Here is a 13,606-nt window from a genome sequence, read left to right as displayed (position 1 = left end):
AATTTTCCACTCAGAGCCCTTTGTCCCACTCCCCTTTATGAACACAATCTTCCCAATTATCCTTCTGACACTAGCCATGTCCTTGTTACCTCTTTTGCCAAAGTCCTTGTTGCATCTTCCCTTGTCAGAGGGTCAGAGTGACCAGACATGTCATCTTCACTTCTCTTCTTGCCTTGAGTTCTCTCTCCCTCAGCTTCCACTGTATCAGGGCCAAAAGGTCAGCAGCACCACCCAGCTCAGCTTCTGTAGCTGCCTGATCTCCAACAGGGACGTGCAAGGTTATGGAAGGGTAAGGAGTGCAGGTCTTTTTTGTGAGCTGGGAGACAACTCCTCACCCCCAGACAGCAAACCTACAGGTACACCGCAAATGACCCAAAGAGGCTCAAAGCTCAGTCTGACCAGTGGCTGAAGAAATGCACGGGAAGGCAGTCAGTCCCTCTGTGCCCTAGCCAGGGAGCAGAGGAGAGCAACCATAGTGCAGCAGAGACCCAATGCTCCTAATATTCCCACTGCTCCCCACCAGCTGCCACTGGTGCCCTAAGTACAGTGTAAGAAGTGTAGCTGGGGGCTGGAGTTGCACCAGACCATGGCATAACCCAGGACCTGCTCTCAGCTGGTGAAGAAGAGAACCTGGGAGTCATCTCAAGGAGCCTACAGCAGCCCCCCAGCCCCAGTGCTCCCAGTCAGGACTTGGCACAAGCCATCTGGACCCCAGCAGCCACAAGGTTTCCGTAGCAGCCTGGGAGGCAGCCAGCTCCACCTCAATTCCCACAGCACGTGCCTCAGTGCTGGAGGCTGACAGGGCTGCCAAAAGCCATCTCACATGCTTAGCTCCAGGGAATCATGGGCACATAAGGCAGTAAGCAGAAGTGCTCTCTGCCCAGCAGAAGTCACATTTTCCATAGGCAAAGAGGACTTGCATGAGGTCTGTAAGGAAAACTTTCCAGGGCAGACAAGCCAACAGGCGGAAGGAAGAAGGAGGTCGGCTATGTGCTCACAACCCAAGGGATTTCCTAGGGTGAGGCTGGGACTGTGTCTGTGTGACTCACTGCACCTTCTGAGCTGTGCTGCTGCCCTGATGCAAGCCCTGCTCCAGCAGGAACCAACCACTGGGCCTCCACAGAGAAATGTGGGAGTAGTAAGAGCAGGGATATTAAAAAATATCCCTGCACACCACCAACACTACCCATGAGCTGATGGGAAGGGAGAATCCCCTTCCACCCACCGCTCTGTGTGTAGCTGAAAATACCCACTTGTACCACCAGATGGACAGGATACCCTGGCTCCCACTTTCAGACACAGCTCCCTGAACAGCCTTCAAAGGCGAAATTCCCAACAAGAAAGAACAGCTCAAAAAAAGTAGCCCCAAATTTCTCCAGTGCCGAGTTGAGGTGCATTCGCTGCTTACTCACTTCTTGCCAAGTCTGGAGCTGCCGGGTTGGGCCCCCACCCACCCCTCTGGCACAACTACTCCTTACAGCTTGGAAGCTATTTTTTTCCCACCCTGCTATCTAAAAAAAAAAAAAAAAAAAAAAAAAAAAAAAAAAAAAAAAAAAAAAAAAAGGCGTGAAAGCTTTTATCATCCTGAAAACATGCCAACTGCGAAGGCGACTCTGTGTCTCAGACGCCTGTTTCCTGGCAGATTTTAAGTCCTTTTTTGCTCAACTGCTCGGATGGCGGGGGCAGGAGATGCCTTGCAGCAGCAGGCTGTGAACTGGAGCTCTAAACACTCACATGTTTAACTGCTGCTAAATTCCTGGGGGACCAACAACTCCAAACAGCGGGCTCAGAGCTACACACACAGCCCACAGGATGAGTGCTGGCCCATCCAGGGTGAAGGGAGGGTGTGAATGTGTTGCACAATGAGGCTGTGCCTGCAGAGCAAGGGCCACCACCCTGCTCAACCTGCCTCTACCACATCAGTCACCTCTTCGCTTCCCAGACAACAAGGCTTCAGCTCTGTTGGCTCCCAGAGGTTTGAAGAGAAAGAATGGGAGCCAGGAAGCAGACTGGGCAAGGAAAAAGTGCTGGACAACTCCACTGTTGGTGTCCAAATTCCCAGTGACCAGCTCTGGCTGTAGCCACCTAAAGGTGCTGGGAAATCCACATGCAGCCTGAGGGGTAGGGACCCTACCTTGGTGTCACCCTGGAAAGACCTACACACACAGAGTCCTTCATGGCAGTGATGCCTTTGGGGGCTCCAAAGTGCTTGGAGCTGGTTTGGCAGAGGTATATCCAAGTTTTGACTAGGACTCAGGGATTATTCCATTCCACCTCACCAGGGTGAGGGGTAAGGACTTTCTGGCTTGTAGTCAAAGAAAAACATAGCAGCATTGTCTGCCATCGTGCATTGTCTCAGAGTCTGGGTGAGCATTCCTGCAAATGAATCATCCCCTCTTTTGTACTCTTGTTATTAATATTGTTGCTGTTGCTGTTCCTTTTCTTATCTCATTGCTGTTTCCAGTTTTCCGTCCTCTTTTGTACTTAGAATCACAAACTGAGAGAATTTTACAATGGTTTGGGTTGGAAAGAGCCTTAAAGCTCATCCAGTTCCAACACCCTGCTGTGGGCAGGAACACTTTCCACTAGACCAGGCTGCTCCAAGCCCTGTCTAAACTGACCTTGAACATTTTCAGGGATGGGGCAGCCACATCTTCTCTATGGAACCTGTGCCAGGGCCTCAGCACCCTCACAGGGAACAATTTCTTCCCAATATCCCATCTAACCCAGCCCTCTGGCAGTGTGAAGATTCCGCCTGGTCCTGGTCCTCCAGGCCCTTACCTACAGCCCCTCTCCCACTCTCTTTGAAGCCCCTATAGGCACTGGGGGTGGGGGGGGCTAAGTCTCCCCAGAGCTTTCTCTTGTCCAGGCTGAACAATCCCAATTCTTGGATATCTTTGTCTTCCTCATCTCCCACCTTCTCTCCCTTTCAGCACAAGAATGGGGCTACACCCAGGGCTGGCCAGCCTGAGAGCAACAGAAAGGAGGACGGGACACAGTCAGCATCTCTCTGTGGCCTCTGCCAGCAGGAAGCTCCTGGCAGGCTGTGGGAAGAGGAGTGGCATTTCCCTGTAAGGCAGAGGCAGTGACAGTGTCTGCACTGCCAGAGCCAAGAGGCACCAGACAAAGCCTTTGTTCAGCAGTGCCAGCCTAGAGAGACAACAGCAGCAGCATGACTACTGAGGCAAGGCAAGTATGATCAAGGTGCCAGCCACCTCCATTGAAGCTGCTTTCAGACACTAACTTGGGTCAGAGTCAACTGCAGCAGGCTGCTTTCCCAAGGTTAAGAAGCATCAGTAAACTTTTTTTATGGTTCAAAAGACAGCACTGTTATTTTTGGGTGTCAAATCAGGATCATGTCTAATGGGGAATGGCCATGTCTTCAGTTGTCCCTCAAGAAAATTGACCGGGGTTTTGTGAACATTGGTTGTGTGGTAAAGGAAAAGTCTGCTCTAGAGGTTCCTAGCCCCAAAAACAACTGGTTGAAGTTCACAGCCTGCAGGCTGGACATGTTTTGGGATGTTTCCTACAGGGCAGGCCAAACAGGTCACAAAGGGCAAAAGAGGGGAGCATCACTCAACAGGAAGCATGTACTTCCAGGACAGGGGGAAGGCAAGTCTGTGACATAGATATGATCTGAAGTAATTTCTCATTGCCCAATCCACTGCACACATGGAAAGAAAATTATTTTAAGTCATTTTTCCAGAGAAGGAAATAAATTCATATTTCAATTCCTATTTATCAAAACAAGAGCCAGACAAACTCAGTGCTGTATGAAAGTGTGTTTATTCCAAAGCTGAATTTCTCACAGAAAACAATGTCTATGAGCAGCAGCATTGGTCATGACAAACTCCAAAAGCCTCCTGGGCTCCAGGGCTTGAGGTCTTGAACCATCCCCAGAGCAAGCAAGAACATCTTTTCTCAGAGTTGTCAGGAGAAGGTGGGGGAATGACAGAAAACAGATACCATTGTGTCCTTGGCACAATTTCAGAAATCATGCCTGCTCACAAGAAGAGCAAATGTATCAAGACACTTTGCAGGGAGATTAATGCCTGCACAAGAATCTCACAGAACTCCCTGCTCTGTGCAGACTGCCTGCAAAGGAGCAGCAACTCCCCTGTCAGGAGAGAGTTGTGTTATTCCTGCAGACACAAAGCAGGGCTCTTGGTTTTCGTCATCAGCTGAACTGCTTCCAAGGACCAAAGTGGCTGGGATGTCGTGCCAGGGGATGTGCTCCTTCACAGCTGAAGCTCTAAAAGGGTTCCCCTTCTTCCCCCTGCCTCAGCCTCTGGGAGAGGTGCTTGCTGATGGCCAGGAGGGGGTTGGCTCTGTACTCGGGATCGGCGATAACCTCGTGAAACCGAGCCACTTCCTCCCCTCTGAGGAAAGAAAAATAACACATCAGTTCTCCAAGTGCCTCATGTGAAAGGAACTGAGCAGATAAGGACCAACACATAAAGCAGCAGATTTCTGTCGAGACAGAGTGATCCTGGGTGTAAATCTCAGAGAGAGACAGGGCAAGAATACACCAATTTAGCCAAGGGCAGAGCTCAAATTGCTGCCAGCTTCATGGGAGCCAGAGACTTTGATCTCATGCCACAGAGACACAAACAATCACTATAGTGTCCAGCATCACTTGGGAATGGTTTTTTTAGAGCTTTTCCCTAGTAAACCAGAAACAAGAGACTGTGGATCTGGTGAATCACCAGGAATGAAAACTACTTCAGATTGCACCAGCAAAAAATCAAATTCTCTTTAGAGAGCTCATCTACTGACTCTCTCTACTGCTGAACACTGAGCCCTGGTAATCCTACATGCAACACTAGCTGGACACCATGGGAAGAGCATGACACAATTACCTCTGCATGCCTGGTCACAGCTACTTCCTGGGGAAATGGCCTTGTCTTAAAAAGCAAGCAAGCAGGGAGAGACAAGAACAGAGCAGGAGTACTAAAGCTGTGAGATTTCACACAGTCACATCTACTACAGTATCTGAATTTCCCTCAGAGTTCTAGGCTCTCCATAGCCTTGACAGATAAACACTTGGTAGTGCTCAGCTTCCCTCCCAAGCATGGTCCTTCCCTCCAATGCTCTTGCCAGAGAAACAGAGAGAAGAGCCACTGCTTCCAAAGCTTGGGTTTGGGTAATAAGGTGAAGCTTAGGGAACCTCTCATCTGAACTAATACCTTGGGAAAGAAACCTCAAGACCTTCCTGCATACTTTTTCCCTCCCACAGACTTGCCAGACCACAAAAAAAGTAAAGTAAGACAGAACTGAACAAGAAAGGCATCCCAGCACCAACACTGGCCTGTTTCTGACAGAGAAGTTATTCATGGAGAGCAGTACTGGATCTGTAGCCTGACTGTTCAGCCTCCGTTTGAAGCTGAATGGCTCAAAACTGACAGAAAGCCAGGAAACAAGAAAGCAAACAATGCCAGATCAGAGATCCCAGGAGCCCCAGGAGAGCTGTGCTGAGAGAAAATGAAGTTCTTGATTACAGTATAAACTATCCAACAAACTAAGTCCAGGAGTTACTTGGACATATTTAAGTTTTCCATCCTTGTTGACATTCAAAAGCCATGTGGAGTTGGGTCTTGAGCAACCAGTTCTGGGTGACCCTGCTTGAGTACAAGTGTTGGACCAGGTGACCCCCATGGGTCCCTTCCAGTCTCAAACCATCCCATGAGGCTGAGCAGGAACTGGACACTGACAACTGGGTACTTACAGGAGCTGGTATTTCTGAGCTTGTTTCATCAGAGAGAAGTCTGCTGGTTCTGCCTTTGCTTTTGTGTGGCTGTGGAGAGAAGAAACAAAACAAGGGAGTGTTAGAGCATTAATTTAGCAATGGCTGTGTAGATGGAAGGAATCCAGGGATTCTGCACCTGCCTTTCCAGAAAGTACAGGTAATTAACTGTCCACGGAAATTGTCCTGAAAGGCAATTATTTCCATAGGCAGGCATTGCAGGGAAATGCCAACTCCTTCCACCCAAGGCTGACAGAACAGGCATTACAGGAAAACCAGATCGCTCAGGGCCAGAACTGGTCATTAGCTCTCCATGCCCAGATCACTTTCTGCTTATCACTGACCTCCAGGTTACACCGATCCTGTTGCTTAGAGAAAAGACTCCATGGAACCTCCCCTCCCCAGCCCACATGTCACCTCTGCACAGCTCATGTTCCCTGCTGACACCACAGAGCTCCAGCCATCCGCTACAGGCAGCGCCAGGGATACTCAGCAGGAGGAGGGAACTGCCAGCCCTGTTTTGCTTCCTGCAGTGGGATCACTGGGATGTAACATGCTGTAATGCAAGATGGTACAGCAGGAGATAGAGATCTGCCATCTCTCTGTGCAGTCCTTATTCCTGGGCAAAGTCCAAGGCGAGTAGAGGTGTAATACCATCCCTCGTGATGCCCGGTGCCAAGCAGCAGCAGAGATTTACCACAAAGCCAGCACTAAGCCCCAGCAAGGGACACACAGGAAGCACAGAGATTGCTTTTGGGACTTGTGGTGCACAAGGGGAGTTGCTGGTAGAACTGGACATTAAGGAAAGAAGGAGAAATTTCCATTTGTCAGGATTACACGGATGTGAAAGTTAACAGGAGAAAGAGGCTGGGAAAAGGCTCTGTCTCTGTAGGTAGCTCCTCCCCAATTTGTCCTGAAGCAGCACACAGGCCAAGGGAGATAAAGAGGGCCTGCATCCCATCTCTCTGTTGGAGCAGGGATCAAGGAGGAATATTCCCACACTGGTGGCTGCTGGGGGCTATGGCCAACCCCACTTGATCTGCCCCAAAGGTCAGGAAACACAACAATTTCCCACCTCCTCTTTAAGACAGCAGGATCTGGTCTCATCTTACAGTGACCTCCTCTTCCTATTTCCCTCTCTGGCATGCTACCCTCCATCCTCTTATTTTGCCTTTTTCTCCCCCGATTCTTCCTTTCTTCTTACTCCCCTTGCCTCACATTCCCTCATGTCACCCATCTCCATCACCCATCTCTATTCAATCAGCTCCTGCTCATTTTCCTCTCCTCATTTTTAACAGCTCAGCACAGGAACAATTTCTGGTCCTACTTTGCCTGGAATGCTCACAGAAGCTCAGGAAAATCCTGTCTCAAGCTGGATGGCAGCCCTTGGTCACCAGAGCAGCGCTTGTCAAACCTGTGTGTGCCACCAAGTCACCAAGGCAGCCCCTTCAGAGGTGAGAAGCTCTGCAGAGGGTGACAAAGCCTAAAGGAAAGTTATTCTAGGGTACATTCCCTGCTGGATTTCCCCTCAAAACCACCAGCACACTGCCTGTTCACTTGGACCCTGTTAGCAGCTCAGCTTCATTACACTTCATTGCCTTCATTCATTATAAAACAGAATAAAAACCTCCCTGTAATGCGCTTTTACCCTGCAGGAGATCAAATTCCTGGAGAATCTAATCTTTTATTAATACTGCTGACAAATCACCAGAGTATTACCCTTCCTTTCTGTAATGATTCAAATCCTATAAAAGCCTCCTCTGATTATTTCAAACACTTCCATACAGACATTCAGGAAGCCAGAAGCCAGCAATGGGAAGAAGAGCCTGCAGCTCCTCCATGGCAGTACCAAGGGGGGGCTGGTTTGGGGTTAGCAGGTCACAGGCAATGTAGGTGACATGTCAAACTCCCTCTTTTACTGTGCCAACTTGTGTTTCTAAAAGGAGAGACTCTTGGCAATAGTCTGGGACAGGGAGAGAGGGAGCTGACAGCGCACAGGGAGCGGCCAACTCAGCAATGCTCTTGGCCAAAGTCACACTACAAGACAACAAAGATTCTGGCCAGAGCACAAAGGGCACTGCTCAAAGGGCTTGAACTGCCTCAGGATCAAGCCTGGATGAAGGTCTGGAAGGATGGAATGCCAGGCTGCAACCCCACAAGACGAGGTTATCAGGTGAGCTCAGCAGCATTACAATGTGGACACCTATGTGCCACTTCTGGCAAGTCCCAGAATATCTGGATGCTCCCACCCTGTCTCATGCCAAAGCTCATCCAAGCAATGTGGCTTCCCTCTCAGCTGTAGGTTCAGAAGACACATTTCATGTTTTTTTCTTGTGTCAAGTGAAGCATGAAAAGGGTTAAAATAGAGTTTTGAATTAAATCCTGTTCTCCTGACTAGTGCTTGTAGCTCCAAGCTGAGCTGAAGGACACTCCACCCCACAGAAAGAAGGGAAATACACAGCCCATCTCTAAACGGCACATACCTTTTGAGAGGCTTCCTTTCCCTGCCACTTGTGGTCAGGAAGGAGAGCTCAGGAAGGGCTTCCATCAAGGGCTGCATGTCTCCCACCACTGGTGTTGCTTTCCGCTTGGCTTCAGCTTTTTGCCTTTGCTTGGCCATCTTTACACTTTCTATTTCTGCATCAGAAACAAGGCATTAATGGAAGAAGGGGAAACACCTGCAGCAGATAACCCTTGTGCTAAGAAATTCATAAGTTGTTTTACCATTTACAACAGGCCAGAAGTGATTTAAACTAGGGAAAAAAATGAACGAAATGCAGTTGGGTCATTCCCTCCATTGATGTATTTGCCTGTAACTATACACTTCCCTTCTGACATTGCAATGGGAAGTGACATTCCCAGACAGATTTGGTCTGTTTCCATCCCTTACTCTGTTCATTGCTCACAGCAAAATGGCACAGGAGTCCTGGTGTGGCAAAAACCACACTGACCTTGCACAGAATTGGGAAACAAGAGGAAAAGAGACAGCCCAAATACAGCCAATTCCACATGTGGCCTTAAACAGGCACAGCCCCCTCTCTGCATTGCTCTTGGGACCAAACCACAGTCTCCTAGCACAGGCAGAAAAGATGGACTTAATGACAGTTGTTTACTTAGTTTGAAGCGAGTCAAGGTTCCACCTTCATGACTCACTGTGGAGTGCAAGCAGACAGATGCTGGATGAACTGGACCTTTGGAAAAGCACTGCACCAAGTGGCAGATGCAGATGGCTTTTCTCAGACCACATTTCCCAGTCTCCCAGCAGCAGCTCTGACAAGGGTGTGGGCACAGAAAGCTCCACAAATGTTACATCTGTCTCCTTCTTTGCCTTAGGAGGTGGGCATTAAAAGCCACAGGCTTCTGCCTCCGTCCTTGAAGCTCCCACAGCTCCCACAGCTGCCCACACTTCTCAAAGCCAGCAGCTTCCAGGTGAGCACCAGCAGAATATGTCCCTTAGGACAGCCCACAAAAGCCCAGCACTGCTACAGGCCTCCAGCTGAACTCCAAGATGCCCCACAAAGTCCCTTGGACAACTGCAAGGATGCACCTCAGTACTGAGCTACAAACTCCTTGTGAGGATGTGACATAAGCCACGGGGCTGAGATGGTGACACAGGGAGGCCAACAGCTCCCAAGGCAGCACGGCCACAAAAGCCAGAAGTATTTCTGGTGGGAGCACAACGGCAGCCACTTACAGACCACAATCCTGGGTCTAATCCTGCTCCCAGAGTCAAGGAAGCAGAACTCAAATTCAGTGGCTGGCTCCTTTAATGCCTTCCCCTTGCTTGGTCTCCAGCTCAGCTGAGTCGAAGAGCGACGGTTTTTCATGAACTACAGTGCTGCTGTACATGGATGTTTGTGACAAATCAGGATTGGAAACACTTCTCCTCACAGCACTCCCTGCCAAGAACACAGCTTTCTGTTCTGCATTACTTCTTTTTTTGGTCTGGCTTTATGAAGCTGACTACTTCAGTGCTTTCATAAACAGTATGTGCTGAAAATTTTCAGACACCTGATTCTGTGCAAACATCCCAAATTCTTTTCCTATGAAGTCTTGTTCATCTGAAGAGCCATGCGATATATGTATTTTTAAATGTGCATACTTCTAATGTCTGAAGCATTACTTAAGTTTTTTCCCCTCTCTAGTCTCTCCTAAGATTACTTATTGGAATGGAAGAAAGTTTCGCATTTGCTCTACTGGGCTGATCTTTGGTTCCCAGGGTCTTGGCAGCCAGTGCCTCAAAAGCAGCCCTGGGACAAGAAGAAACAACAAACTCACATTTAGGAAAACAGAGATGTAGGGATAACTTCCAACAGTCCAAGCTGGGTTCACTTTTGGGGAACAAAAAGCTTTCTCCACAAAGAACTGGCAGAGTTTTTAGGTACTTCTGTGCCTGTAAAGCACTTCTAACATCTAGTATGTCTTAAGACAGATAATTTGACCAGGAGATTACTGTCTCAGTGTTCTCCTCAAAGCAAAGCCTCTGCATTTCACTCCTATTCCCCCATCTTAGTAATTTCAGAGCCAAGAGAAAGACGCCACAGCAGGGCCAAAACAGCACACATGATCCTGGGAAAGACTGATGCTACAAAGGCATCAGGAGGGCTGGATTAAGACCGTGTGGGGATCTTGCTCCTGGGCTTTTCCAAAGAGGCTGACCTCAACTAGCACAGCCATCTGTATTTTTGTGTCCAAGCAAGACATCATGGCACTCAGCAGCTGTTGGCTAGTTGTTTGGGAGGATGTTTCCTTCACACATGCATGTGAAATTCATACCTTTTTATCTAAGAAGAGCCAGACACACCTTCAGTGCAACTGGGGAAATCAAAGGTTAATGAACTTGGGCTCAGAGCTCAGGCACAGAGAGCATTTGGTGTAGCAGAAAGCTGCATCCCTCTGCCCCAAACACAGAGTTCAACTCTGTGGGGCAAGAAGGTGTTTAGGAGAAAAGCCTGTCCCAAGAACAGCTTCAGGTGACACAAGATATCCCTCTGCTACACTGGGTAGGACAACATAATCCCCTACTGTGCTAAGACACTCAAAGCAAAAATAGGAAAAAGAAGCATTTGTGCCATGGGCTGGGTTTGTTTAGCTCATATTTCACTGCCTCCAGAAAGGCCAGACTGTCTGGTAAGTGGGTTCACTGACCTGCAGCATGTGGGAAAGAGCACAACCAGCAGTGTCCACAGCCCTCCCTGACTGAGAGCCCACTGCAGGGTCTCACCACAGAGGTTTGGGATTAGCTGGTGGCAGCATGGAGCTCAGCTCCAGCCTGTGCTGCCATCCTGGGTGAGGGGGAGCTCCACTAGACAGCTACTCACATCTGTGCCAGGGTTTTAAAAGACAGAAAAGTGTGCTGAACTTACATGGGCACAGCAACCTTCTGGATAAACAAAGGGTTTATGTAGTCACACATTACACATGATAAAAAACCCAAAGTAGAACTGGGGCAATGATTAAGTCTTGGTTCTGGACACTGAGAAACAATACCTGGAACTTTTATCCCAGTGCTAGGGAGGAGTGAAGATTTCTGAGAAGCATTCAGCTTCTTCCAGCACTGTCACCCAAACCCAGAGTACAGAGATCCATCAGAACTATGCTGATGCCACTTCACAGGAATACTCACTCTGCAGCCATCTCTCCTTCCTCTGCTTCATCTTCTCTTTTTTGGAAAGAACTGTTTTTTCTTCCAAACCTAGAAGATAAGAGACATGAGATGGAGCCTGCATAACAGATTCTGTTCAACCCTTGATGCTTTTGAAGTTGCTGGCACAGCAGGCAGGCTGAAGGCAGGGGCTACTCTGCGCCCCAGCTTTTAGCCAAACAAATCAAATCAAACAGATCAGATCATCAGCACAGGATCACAGAATGGTATGAATTGGAAAGGACCTCAAAGCTCATCCCATTTCAACACCCCCCTGCTGTGGGCAGGGACACCTTCCACTATCCCAGGTTGCTCCAAGCCCCATCCAACCCGGCCTTGGACACTTCCAGGGATGGGGCAGCCACAGCTTCTCTGGGCACCCTGTGCCAGGGCCTCCCCACTCTCACAAGGAGAACTTTCTGAAATATATCCAGGGCAGCCCTAAGGAGCAGCTTGTAAAAAACACTAGTACCTACTATTTACCAAATTCAGTATTTGGAAAGCAGCTGTTGAGCACTGATATCCAGTATAAAGTAAAATACCACCACAAATATTTTTACTGGAGAACTGTAGCAAGTGCTATAAAATTGTGTCTTATCTCATGTGTTTAAAATTGACTTTAGCAAACTTTTCTCCTGAAATGTGCTGGAAATACCAGAATTCCTATACAGTAATAAGCCCCCCAAAGATCACACCATTCACTTTAGCTTATTCTTAAGTATGGGGAAGAAAAAGTACCCCTTTTTCCCACCAAAAGAAAGAGGAGAAAGGAATTCAATACAATTACAGAAACAACTCATCAAGGATAACTTCTCTGAAGCTACAGATCCTTTAGGATGATTTAAACAAAAGCATCCTTTAGTAATTTCTAAAGAACAGGAACAAATCTGCTGAGGCTAAGGGGACTTTTCCATAAAACCAACAATCACCACCATGTTTTGAGTTTCTAAGACAGGGAGAATGATGCTGGAGCTTCCACAGCCTCATTTCCCAGAAAAATGAATTCCCAAAAAGAACTTACTAAAACCATGTTTGTTGTGGTATCGAAGCAGATGCTGAAACAACAAATTGCATGGTCCAATAACCAACTGAGCTGGTCTACCCTCAATCACCCCACATTTCTGTGGTTTCAAGGGAAAAAAGGATGAATTATAGTCAATTATCACATAAGTGTTATTATTATTATGGAATTATTATCCCACCCCAATGATCTCCAGAAAGCTGTCTGCACAGAACACCACAGCTGCTCCAGCCTGCCCAGATTTCAGCCATGGCAGTGCTGGGAAGATCTGCCCCTCATCTGGAAACACACTCATGACTTCACTGGAAAAACATCACCTGGCAGCATTTGTTAATGAAAAGAAAAAGGTCCAATTCAGCCAGCTGGCCAACTCCAATAATAGCACCAATTTGGGTTTGGGTTGGTGTTTTTTTCCCCCCAAAACAGTAGTGGAATATTCAAGGCAACACAAAAGCTGTTTTCCTGGCAGGAGCCCAGCCCTGCTGCTGGCCAGGGGAAGGTGGCCACAGACAACCAGAGGGTGCCTGAGGGAAAGGAGCTGCATCCCTCCTCTACCAGCAGCCAGTTCCTGCCCTTTTCCATCCCCTGGCTCCCCAGACACTCCAGTTTCCATATCCCAGCCTGCCCTCAGAAGGCTGTTCAGCTGCTTGAAGGTGCAAAGTTGTGTTTGGCAGCCTCCAGTTGCGATGCCGAGTGCCAAAACGGCTGGAAACCCACTGGAGAACAGTGAAGGCAGAATTTAGCTGGTTAATTAACAGCACAGACTGTCCCCAAGGTAGTCTTTTATTTTTATGTAGCTTGCAAGCACCTCTGAGATCCAGCCAAACCACAGCTCCATTATTTTCCTGTGAAATGAGAGGGGTTTGAAGCCCCCTCTCCAGCCCATTCCACAGGTAATTTAACAACACTTGCCTTTGGAACCCTGTGCATGGAGGAAAGGTGAGCAAATCCCATTGCATTAGCTAAAGATAATTTCCATCCTGAAAACTTGACAATTATTTGTTTTAGTGTGAACACTTTTTTCTTTCTTCCCTCAGATCTGTGCAGCACAAGACATGCCAGATATAAACAGATGAATAAAAAACACAATAGCTTTTTGCCACCTACATTAAGCATTTGGTACTACTCAGGATCCTACTTTCGTGATAGAGAAGCAGATTTTTGAGGATGGTTTCCTTAATTTCAGAAATCTTGAGGT

At 48.0% G+C, this 13,606-nt stretch overlaps 1 protein-coding gene across 1 annotated transcript in view; it reads right to left on the bottom strand.

The window, feature by feature from the left end:
- Positions 1-3,767: 3,767 nt before the first annotated feature.
- Positions 3,768-13,606, bottom strand: part of SLX9 (SLX9 ribosome biogenesis factor) — a gene marked incomplete at its 5' end in the record, with an annotated part of 39,068 nt that continues 29,229 nt past the window's right edge. The window contains 4 exons of the mRNA XM_083865635.1: positions 3,768-4,379; positions 5,726-5,794; positions 8,227-8,380; positions 11,370-11,438. Of these exons, the coding sequence (XP_083721761.1) occupies positions 4,253-4,379; positions 5,726-5,794; positions 8,227-8,380; positions 11,370-11,438 (419 nt within the window). The 3' untranslated portion in view covers positions 3,768-4,252. The remainder of the gene's footprint in view (positions 4,380-5,725; positions 5,795-8,226; positions 8,381-11,369; positions 11,439-13,606) is intronic.

The sequence above is a fragment of the Zosterops lateralis genome, assembly GCF_965231275.1.
Source record: "Zosterops lateralis genome assembly, chromosome: 7".
Classification (NCBI taxonomy): Eukaryota; Metazoa; Chordata; class Aves; order Passeriformes; family Zosteropidae; genus Zosterops; species Zosterops lateralis.
The sequence above is the reverse complement of the archived record's forward strand: the minus strand, read 5'-3'. Positions and strand labels throughout refer to the sequence as shown.